The sequence below is a fragment of the Cannabis sativa genome, chromosome X, assembly GCF_029168945.1.
Source record: "Cannabis sativa cultivar Pink pepper isolate KNU-18-1 chromosome X, ASM2916894v1, whole genome shotgun sequence".
NCBI classification, from domain to species: Eukaryota; Viridiplantae; Streptophyta; class Magnoliopsida; order Rosales; family Cannabaceae; genus Cannabis; species Cannabis sativa.
The window spans coordinates 21,818,206-21,829,582 of record NC_083610.1 but is presented as its reverse complement, the minus strand read 5'-3'; the positions used below and the strand labels follow the sequence as shown (position 1 = coordinate 21,829,582).

Here is an 11,377-nt window from a genome sequence, read left to right as displayed (position 1 = left end):
TGATACATCCATTCATGCCTTATAATATTTATATTTATATAAAAATCACTAAGTTCCCCTCAAAAAAATAAAAAAAGCACAGTTTTCAACCACAATTAAATCTCATTTTGTCTCATAAATTTTATAGAAGGTCCTTTCATTTTTAATAATTTTTCAATTATCAATATTTGAATATCTATTATTATTATTATTATTGAAGAGAAAGGAACAATTTTATTCAAATTACCACCAAGCAAATTAGAAGTTGTTAATGATGGCAATTACAATTTTCTCTCTAGATTTGAGATTATATAAGATACAATACAAAATTCTTGCTTTTAGACTAAGCTTAAACAAAGCTACTAATAGTACTAGCCGAACCACAAGTAGCCTCAAATACACAATTGTTTCTATTGCACTAAATATAGTAGACAACAGCTGCCACAATTGATCAAACCAGGCTGCCAAAATTTCAGTCTAGCCTTCCACTCCTCAAGGTTGCAAGGCCAATCAAAGGACCCCATCATCCTAATATAGCAAGGGATTTCGGGGCTGTTTCGTAAATATAGCAAGATATATAATCAATTTGCAAGGATATTTCTTGCTAACAAATAATCATTCAGGGTCATTTACAAAATGTACTTGTATTTAGGTATCAAAAATTTGTTTCAAACAATACCATTATATCAGATTTTAGATACAGTCATCGGAGAGTTAATTAAAACTCGTGTAACAATTACATCTCTAAGTTTGATAAGCTAATTGAAATACCATTTGCTATCTTAACTCGGTTTAAACTCTTAACAAATTTCGTTCTTCATATAAATTGCATTAATCTATCGATTCCAATTATTATTATTATTATTATTATTATTATTATTATTATTATAAAATATTTTTCAATTAGATTTTACTTCAATTAATCCCTTAAATGTATATATATAAAAATTTAGGCAAAAATATTATTATGATACTAGGGAACTAAGCCGCGCTTCGCGCGGGTTCGACCCAACTTTAATAATATTTTAATATTTTAATTTATTTTTGTACCACTTGAGTTATATAATTTATAATATAATATTTTGATGTGTATATTATAAATAAAATATTAACTTCAAAATTAGAAACATAATTTGCTATTTTCAAATATGTAAAAAGATAGTAAACTATGTTAAATTACTTAAATTATAATATATTAGTAACATATAAGTGCATTAGTAATTACATAAGTTACTTTTTTTTTTTTTTGAATAATTGCATAAGTTACTTAAATTATAATATATTAGTAATTACATAAGTTACATATTGTTAATTGTTGGTATAGTAACGGTTTTTAAATAATAAATATATAATATATATATAATTAAGTAATTACATAGGTTTAATTACTTAAATTATATAATATATAATTAAAAAATTGAGAAAAAAGAATAATATAGAACTCAACATATAAACTTATTCATGTTTGTTCCGTGAGAAACTACTTGCAACATATAACTCAATGAATAAAAGTATATTTTCATAATTGAATATATATATATAAACATAAAAATGGAGATTAAATGATATATTAAGAAGAAAATTAAAAAAAAAATAAAAAAATAAACATTAAATTCAATAGATTCAGGGAACCATACCTTATAGCATGATTATATTGAAAATTTATTGATGTTTTACATTAGAGAAAATAAGTCAATTTCAAGACTAAAGGTTTCTAATCAATAAATAATATATGTGTAAATATATAAATAAAATTATTTAGTGAATTAGTATTTACATAAATTACTTAGTTATAATAGATATAATAAAATAATTAAAAAATTAAGAAAAAAAAACATAAAACTCAACATAGAAAATCAATCCATGTTTGTTTATGATGAAAAACATGATTATATTTTGAGAAGAAAATGAAAAAAAATACCTCATATCCGCTCCATACCTTTAAACATGATTATATTAAAATTTCATTGATATATTACATTAGAGAAAATGAATCAAAATCAAAGCTATCAACTATTAGTATTTTATTTGAAAGAGAGTAAAAAACCTAAAAATAGTAATCTAAAGCATTGACATAATCTTCTTTTCTTGACTTTCCATTTCACAATCCTCATATCATATATATATATATGCATGATTATATATATAGATAAATATATCCTAAGAATGACTATTCGTATTCATAAATTGATTTTCTATTATAATAGTTTAAGATAAATATGTATATATAAATAGAGGCATAATATTATTTGTAGCACACCAAAAATTATTTTTCATTTAAGAATTAGTAATAGTAATATAGTAATAATGGATATCATAAATTGTGTGAGTTATAGAAATGAAAAGACACACCTTGATCATTTAAAAATATATAACAAATAAAATTATAAATAAATTAGAAAAATTAAAAAAATTGAGAAATCAAAGAATAGGATGAAGAAATCATACAAATTGCCACATCATAATGTTTGTGTTTTTCTTTATAAATAGATATATATAGATAAATATTGATTTATTAATTATTATTGTCTAAAACATACATTTAGAAAAGGAATAATTTTCTGTGTTTTATTCATTAATTATTTATTTATTTACTCGTTATTATTTTAATAACTTACATTTGAAGAGAACTGAGAAAGAAGGATTTTTTGTTCAAATTTTGTATTATTAAATAAATAAAATTTTATTATTATTATTTAAATGTACATTTAGAAAATGAACAATTTTCTTTTTTAAAGGTTAAATTATATATGAAATGATATCAAAATTAAGAAAAATTGAAAATGCAAAGAAATGGATAATAAGCTCTTATATGGCATCTCTTATACTTTCTTTTATTTATATATATATTATTTATTATTTATATATAGATAGATTATTTATATGTTAAATTAATTTTTTTTTTTAATTTTACAATATTATTTTAAATAATTAATAATTGTGAAATATGATACACTCTAATTAATTTTCTCATAACAATTATATTATCGCCCAAATTACCGTACAATATCATCCTAGCTTCAAAATTATACAAATATATAAATATAGATAGTTAAAACATATGTATAAATAGATATATATATAAATAAATAATTAATATTTTTTTTTTGAAAATGATAAATAATTAATAATTAGATACACGTATGTATAAAAAAATAAAAATTAAAACAATGAGAGAAAGCCACAAAATAATTAGTATATCTAAAAATCCAAACATAACCAACATGATATAATAATAAACATGAATAATGTACTTTTACAAATATACATTTTATATCAATTTTTACCTTTTCACCTTATTATATCTATAACTAACTAATCATATTACATTATATAATAATTAATACTGCCAAATATATATATTTTTACATCTAAATATATTTTTGATATTCTTAAGAAGAACTTAAAAAAAAATACTATTTAATGTATATGTTAATACTAACTTTAATAAAATCTAAAAAAGAAATAAAAATACTTTGGAAAAGAAAAAAATTTGAACAATCTTTATAATCATCTATGTAGATATATATAGTGATCATGAAGAATGTAGATTGAGAGATCATCACATAATTCTCATATGAACAATGGCAATAGATCGTGCTTCTTTTATAGTCTAATATATAGATTGATTTTGTAGTAACTATTTTGTTTAATTTAGTGGGGCAAGTTATAAAAAGGGAATATTGAATACTATATTATCATTGTGTAACTGTTAAGATTGTAAATCAAAGATCATGATATAATTATATAAAATTATTAAATAAGGTGAGATGAAAAAAATGAAAGGTCTTATTATTAAATAAGGTGAGATGAAAAAAATGAAAGGTCTTATTATTAAAGAAAAGTAACTAAATTTTTTTAAAAAAATGTGAAAATATGAGAAAACAAAGAAAGGGAAAGATATATAGATTGATTTTGTAGTAACTATTTTGTTTAATTTAGTGGGGCAAGTTATAAAAAGGGAATATTGAATACTATATTATCATTGTGTAACTGTTAAGATTGTAAATCAAAGATCATGATATAATTATATAAAATTATTAAATAAGGTGAGATGAAAAAAATGAAAGGTCTTATTATTAAATAAGGTGAGATGAAAAAAATGAAAGGTCTTATTATTAAAGAAAAGTAACTAAATTTTTTTAAAAAAATGTGAAAATATGAGAAAACAAAGAAAGGGAAAGAAATTTTATAGAAACTGCCATGTCATCACTATTGTGCTTTCCTTTATTTATATATATTGATATTGATGATTATCATACAACAATGTAAAGTCATGAGATTGGAGAAATTAATATTTAAATTAAGAACATCATTAGCATATTCATAAATTTAAACAAATAGGTAAGAATATTATTATGATATTATTATAACAACAATGTAAAGACATGAGATTGGAGAAATTAATATTTAAATTATTAAATCAAGAACATCATTATGATATTCATACATAAGAAAAAGAAAAAAAAATGAAAATAAACTTTTTCTAAAATGTAAACAAACTAATAATCATAACAATAATATAAGTAACTATTTAAAAAACCCGACCAAGTACTCTTCTCTTTCTAAATAAAATATCTTCGTACCATAAGTTTGTCTTTTCCTTTATCAAATCTAATTTTTCTTTGAATTTAGAAATATCAAAATCAATAAAATCATCATTATCATCACTATCATCGTCTTCTTCAACGCGTTTATAAATATTTTCCAAATCCAAAGTAAGAGAACTTAAATCATAAATAAGATAAGTGAATTGAAGAAGAGGAGTAGTAGTAGTAGTGGTGATACCATAAACAATCTTTGACTTTGTTTTCATAGTAATAAAATTCAACCATTTCAAAATCTTGTGAACCACTCTAGTCTTACCATTCTTCTTCTCTAGCTTTACAAATTCTTTCTCAAGAATTTGTTTAATCAATCCCAAGACTTCTCCAAATTTCTCATCATTATAACTTAATTCTCTTTTAAACATAAATGTCAAATTAACATATTGAAGACACAATGCAATATCTGCTTTTCGAATAGCTTTACGTTGTAATTTTGATACCATGGTTATTGATTTGCTAATGGGTTGAGAAATACAATATAATTCAATAAATATATTACTAACAATTTTGGTATATGAAAGAAACTATTTTTATAGTAGTTTTAATAATCATTATCCTATTTATAACCATATTATATATTATTTAAATTTGATCTTTAAAATTATAATAAATATCTAATATATCTATTTATATAAGATAAGATTATTGTTTCGATTAGTGTGATAAATATATCATATTCGGTTATAACATGTCACAATCAAAATTAATTCTGTACAAAATTACTTTTTTATATATATAAGATTTAAAAAATAGAAAATCGTTGTGTATATTTTTTTTAACTATCTTTCTACATTTATACTTTATTAAAATAATAAATAAAAATAATATCTTTTATTTTCTTTGAAATGGAATAATATCCATATTTAAAAACAACTAATTCTTCAGCGACAAAATAAATTTAATCTTAAACATAGAATAAGATCATATGATATTTATTTAAAGATTTTTATTTTTTTTTAACAAAAGAAAATTTTATTTTTGATTGATTTATTTATTTATTTAAATCCGATTTTTGCTTTATAGTATCACAAATATTTTAATTTTGTAGTAACAAAAAGTTGATTATTATTATTTATTTATTTATTAATTTTTTGAAAGAAGTGATTATTATTATTATTATTATTTTGAGATCAATTGATTATTAATATTATTAGTGAGGTTTTAATCAAAAAAAAATATATATATTTAATTGTACGCGCCAAAATGAAAGATTATTATTGGTCAATAATTCAAGACACGGATGGCGATCCGCATTGAAACACCAAATTAAATCTACACCCTTGATTGACAGAAATCTAACGCTCCAAATTGACACTCACTCCTATAAATACCCAACTCAAATCTAAGCATTTCCATCACTCAATTTTCCCTTCGCATTTTCCCGAGAAACAAACAACTTCATCTTTCTTTAAATCCGATTCATTTCATTTCCGATGGCTCGTACCAAGCAGACAGCAAGAAAATCCACTGGAGGAAAGGCTCCAAGGAAGCAACTGGCGACCAAGGCAGCAAGGAAGTCAGCTCCGGCGACCGGAGGAGTGAAGAAGCCACATCGTTTCAGGCCAGGAACTGTAGCCTTGAGGGAAATCAGGAAGTACCAGAAAAGCACTGAGCTTTTGATCCGTAAGCTTCCATTCCAGAGATTGGTTAGGGAAATCGCTCAGGATTTCAAGACCGATCTTCGATTCCAGTCGAGCGCTGTGTCTGCTCTTCAAGAGGCTGCAGAGGCTTACTTGGTGGGTCTGTTCGAAGACACCAATCTGTGCGCCATTCACGCCAAGAGGGTTACGATCATGCCTAAGGATATTCAGTTGGCTCGTAGGATTAGAGGCGAGAGAGCTTAGGTTTTTGTAAAATGGTAATTGGTAACCAATCTTAATGTAATGTTGTTATTAGTAATGAAATCATATCATTTTATGACCTTATTCGAGAAAGCATGCTTCTTGTTTTGTTTCTTTGTAGATCTTGTTTATATTTTTATTACAAATGGAATTTTATCAACTTAAACTATGTTTATTGTAGAATAGAATAGGTACTATTAGCATTTAGGTATGAAGCTTTTGCTAAATCTTTAGCAAAACACTTGATAAAAATTAAAAATTAAAATTTGTAATATCATTAATGTGTAGTATATATAATAATATATTTTCTATTTATTGAAATTTGTTTGTTGTATACGATGGAATCAAACATGAAGCAAATACTTAATTCTCGATTTATTGATTTACTATTCAAGATTTTAACCGCATTAAATTATGATGATGAGAAAATTGGACAAGTCTTAAGTATATTCAAACTAATTCTTGAGAAAGAATTGGTAATGCTAGAGAAGAAAGGTAAAAAGGGTATGCTTATGAATTACTCAAAGATTAGTCATGGTATCATCACTACTAATACTCTTCAATTCACTTATCTTATTTATGGTTTGTGCTCTCTTCAATTCACAACAATGTTTTTGAATAGGAGAGCAGCTGTAAATTAGAGTCCCTTTCAATCTCTTTATAATTTATATATTAAGTTTCTTAGTATCTAATAAAGTTAATTAATGTAATTTAGTTGTCCGAGAAAACTTGATTTAAAAAAAAAAAAAAGTTTGTTAGTTTATTCTTAGTTTTTTATGTCAGTTTGGGAATTGGACTAATCCACTTAATAATAGTACAATACAAGTTGAGCTCCTCTTCCATAGAATCTTTTCACCTTATTATCCATTTTTAGTGATTTATCATTAAACTTATGTGTTTTTTAATAAATATCAACACTTGGATAGTAGAGAACAATACCAAAATATAAACAATACCAAAAAAAATATTAGTACTTGACCAATATACATACAAACCATGTTTATATAAAAGTCTAATATGCATTAATCATATTCAATATCTCTTCTTTGTCAACTAAATTTTATCAAAGATATTCACTTTAATTTTTAAAAACAGAGAGAAGAAGAACAAATAAGGAATGAATCATAAATTTGATAGTCACATATAATTTCCATTTATAAGTATGTCTATTTTGCCACTAAACAAACCTAATTAACCTTGTTAATAACTAGATTAGATTCAATTTTCATGATATTCAAAAATAACCCTTTTAATTTTGCAGTAAAAAATTACAAGAAGAAAGATAATTAACACAAAAACAAAACCTTTATTTAATCACAAAAACAAAGCTTTGAACTTTATGTTACTTTTCACAGATATATGTATATATATACACACATACATAAAATTCAAGAATGAAATTAGAGGAAAAAAAGAAAAGCCCTAATTTTCAGAGGTAATTCGAAGGGCTTTGGTTTTGAACCTGTAACGAGGAGCCCTAGGAATGACCTGACTAGGACCAAAGTGAAATTGACCAGGATGATCACTCAAAGGAACGCCATCATCGTAGATGTAACCCACAAGCTTCCCACAATTGGAACATTTGATCTTCGTCCTCTTTCTCTGAATCCCCCAATAATCTAGGGTTTCGAAAAAAGGTCGAATCTTGTCCTCTTTTACGAATTTGAACTTGGTAGCGTCCACCGTCGAGAACGAGAGTGTACCCTTGTTACCGGCCTCGAAGTAGACTTCCGGTGGGTACATATGGACGGTCCTTAGGTTGAGATCGGTTCCGCATTCGTGGCAATTGTAGATTGAAGCCATTGATTGGTGTGTTTGGTTACTGAGAAAATAAAAAAATGGTTTCTTTGGTTTTGAATAAGAAGAAGAAGAGAAGTGAAGACTCTTCAAAAGTCTCGAAACCGCGTTCGTGGAAAATTCTTGTCGTTTTAGTCTCTTTTCTGTCGTTTTCATCTTCAGTCAAATATTACAAATTTTTCTTCGATTGCAAAAAATATATTTTATTTAACATCTTATCAAATTTTAAAAAATTTAAAATAATTTATAATTACAAATAGTATTTCAAAAATCAAGAAGTATTTAAAGCAAGTTGTTTTAAATAATTATAACGTGTATATCTTATAAAATTTTGAGGATTTGAAAAAATTTAACATACTGAAAACAAGATTTAAATATTCTGTTACATGCAAGATTCTCCTATTTTATACACCTATGAAATAAATTGTTTAAATCCTATTTTGACGTGTTAAATTTTTCCTAATTTCTCAAAATTTTACAAAATTTTCACAATAAAGAATATATTTTTAATGTTGTGGTTGAAATATAAAACAAATTTATTACTAAAATTACACATTTTTAGTGTTAGTTTAACACTAAATTTAAGTTTCACTATTAGAGTTGGCCTAACTTTTAACTTTGGAAGATCTTATTTGGCTAAAAATACTTTTATCTACAAAAGTTTCATTTGCAATCTATACTGCATTTTCTCCATTCAAGAGCAACAACAAGATATCCCTTTGCTCCTCCAATGGTAGAAATTAGTATGACATAACTGGTTGATTAACAAAACCTTTGCCTATCCAAAGTCAAGTATATCTTTTGTGACTTTATATCACAATGAGTGTTTCACTCTTCATGTAAGTAAAAAAGTCCAGTGGGTTCTCTCTGGTTCCAACTTGGTCTCAATCTCATGTCACCCAAAACAATCTTGATAGAGTTTCATTCATGCTCATGAACTCATCTCATACTCATACACCAGTATCTTTGATCTCCCTCTTCACATAATCTAACCAAATCTAAAAAATTCTACATTGGCTAGGAATAAGAAGAATCATTAATATATAAAGATGGGCATATCTATCTCTATTGATATGAGACCTTTTGAGGAAGATGTCCTAGAACAAAACTGTGAGAATTTAAACCCAAAGTCTTTTAAGAAGATGCTCAATAAAAGTAGTTATATAACCTGGCCTCTTATCTACATTCAATTTACATATTGTATTATAACCACTGTGAAATATTTGCATGGAAATATTATCTGGATTCTTGGGGTGACGATATATATATGCTCTAAAAACACCATTAAAATCAAGAGTTGCTCTATAAAAGTAGTCTACAATAGAAGTTTTCTCTGCCCCACTCAACATAAACATTTCATTATTAGTATTATCACTTGTGTAGTGATCAATTATGATTGGTAAATCCAGGTGACAAATTTATGCTATTAAGAACAAAATTGCCATCTTTCAACAAAGAGAGATGAAACCTTCCTCTACAAAAGTTGGTAATTGATTCCCTTTAAGAAACCAACATCTCCCTTTTTCCATACTTGTGTTGGTAACTAAAATTTCCCAAATCTCCATAGAGTTTCTATTGACAAGAACAGAGTTACACAGTTCTTGATTTTTGGGGTCAGTGAGTAATAGGCCAGTGTCTCCTGTGAGCTCTAATTTGAACCCTATTGGCATTTGATTGTTGCAATCCATTTGAATTTGATTATTTTTGTTAAACATTTGATTACATATGGCCATATAAAAAATGGTAAATACTATTTTGAATTTGTAAATCATCTTTCTAGTTAAATAATAAATTTGAACATGTTAAATAATACTCTTAATTATTTTTTGTCAAAACAAATCTTATTAATCACTCAATCTACATCTGACAAAATTAATTGTATTTAGTAAAATAAAATATTCATTTATCATTTAACAAAATGAAAATTTTCAAGTTTAGAGTTTAGTTTATTTAACTTAATCTTATAACAACATTTTTTATAATTGCTAGTGTTGGAAAATGAATATGAAAAACAGACTAATCACTAAACAAGTACAAAAGAAAAGATGTACAAAGAAACAAAACAAGAATAAGGTCATAAAATGATATGATTTCATTACTAATAACAACATTACATTAAGATTGGTTACCAATTACCATTTTACAAAAACCTAAGCTCTCTCGCCTCTAATCCTACGAGCCAACTGAATATCCTTAGGCATGATCGTAACCCTCTTGGCGTGAATGGCGCACAGATTGGTGTCTTCGAACAGACCCACCAAGTAAGCCTCTGCGGCCTCTTGAAGAGCAGACACAGCGCTCGACTGGAATCGAAGATCGGTCTTGAAATCCTGAGCGATTTCCCTAACCAATCTCTGGAATGGAAGCTTACGGATCAAAAGCTCAGTGCTTTTCTGGTACTTCCTGATTTCCCTCAAGGCTACAGTTCCTGGCCTGAAACGATGTGGCTTCTTCACTCCTCCGGTCGCCGGAGCTGACTTCCTTGCTGCCTTGGTCGCCAGTTGCTTCCTTGGAGCCTTTCCTCCGGTGGATTTCCTTGCTGTCTGCTTGGTACGAGCCATTGAGAATCAAATATATCGGATTGAAAGAGAGATGAAATTGTTTGTTTCTCGGGAAAATTGAGTGATGGAAATGACTAGATTTGAGTTCGGTATTTATAGGAGTGAGTGTCAATTTGGAGCGTTAGATTTCTTTTCAAACAACGGTGTAGATTTAATTTAGTGTCTTCATACGGATCGCGATCCGTGTCTTGAGTTATTGACCAATAATAATCTTTTGTTTTGGCGCGTACAAATAAATATTGTAATAAACCATAAACGAAGGTAGATAATTTAAAGTACCTCAATAATAATAATAATCAAATTTTTGTTACTACAAAATTAAAATATTTGTTTTATTAGAGAACAAAAATCTATTGGCCTCAAAGGTTCCTCCCCTCTAAGATACTTGTTAGAGATATTATTATAATGGAAGAAAATCAAAATATTACAACTCTATTGTAATACAATACAAGGACCAACAAAGAGATTAAATAAATGTTACAACAACATAATATACAATATGGAGAAGGTTTCAATGGTTACATTTTTATTGTAACCATCATGGTTACATTTTTTTAGCCATTGGATCACTATTAAATGGTTGTGATTAATT

The 11,377-nt window shown here is 26.2% G+C and overlaps 3 protein-coding genes across 3 annotated transcripts; 1 reads left to right on the top strand and 2 right to left on the bottom strand.

Moving 5' to 3' along the window:
• The first annotated feature begins 5,911 nt into the window (after window positions 1–5,911).
• Window positions 5,912–6,511, top strand: LOC115702768 (histone H3.2). The gene has a single exon (XM_030630205.2). It carries the CDS (start codon window positions 6,020–6,022, stop codon window positions 6,428–6,430), a length of 411 nt encoding a protein of 136 aa, XP_030486065.1. The 5' UTR covers window positions 5,912–6,019; the 3' UTR covers window positions 6,431–6,511.
• A 1,202-nt stretch (window positions 6,512–7,713) lies between these two features.
• LOC115702767 (uncharacterized) lies at window positions 7,714–8,367 on the bottom strand. Its single transcript, XM_030630204.2, has one exon. It carries the CDS (start codon window positions 8,228–8,230, stop codon window positions 7,850–7,852), a length of 381 nt encoding a protein of 126 aa, XP_030486064.1. The 5' UTR covers window positions 8,231–8,367; the 3' UTR covers window positions 7,714–7,849.
• A 1,926-nt stretch (window positions 8,368–10,293) lies between these two features.
• Window positions 10,294–10,869, bottom strand: LOC115702769 (histone H3.2). Its single transcript, XM_030630206.2, has one exon. The coding sequence runs from the start codon at window positions 10,783–10,785 to the stop codon at window positions 10,375–10,377; it is 411 nt and encodes a 136-aa protein (XP_030486066.1). The 5' UTR covers window positions 10,786–10,869; the 3' UTR covers window positions 10,294–10,374.
• Window positions 10,870–11,377: the final 508 nt, after the last annotated feature.

Bases quoted from the DNA above. Each gene is read 5' to 3' on its own strand.
- LOC115702768 (XM_030630205.2), top strand. From the start codon at position 6,020: ATGGCTCGTACCAAGCAGACAGCAAGAAAATCCACTGGAGGAAAGGCT.
- LOC115702767 (XM_030630204.2), bottom strand. From the start codon at position 8,230: ATGGCTTCAATCTACAATTGCCACGAATGCGGAACCGATCTCAACCTA.
- LOC115702769 (XM_030630206.2), bottom strand. From the start codon at position 10,785: ATGGCTCGTACCAAGCAGACAGCAAGGAAATCCACCGGAGGAAAGGCT.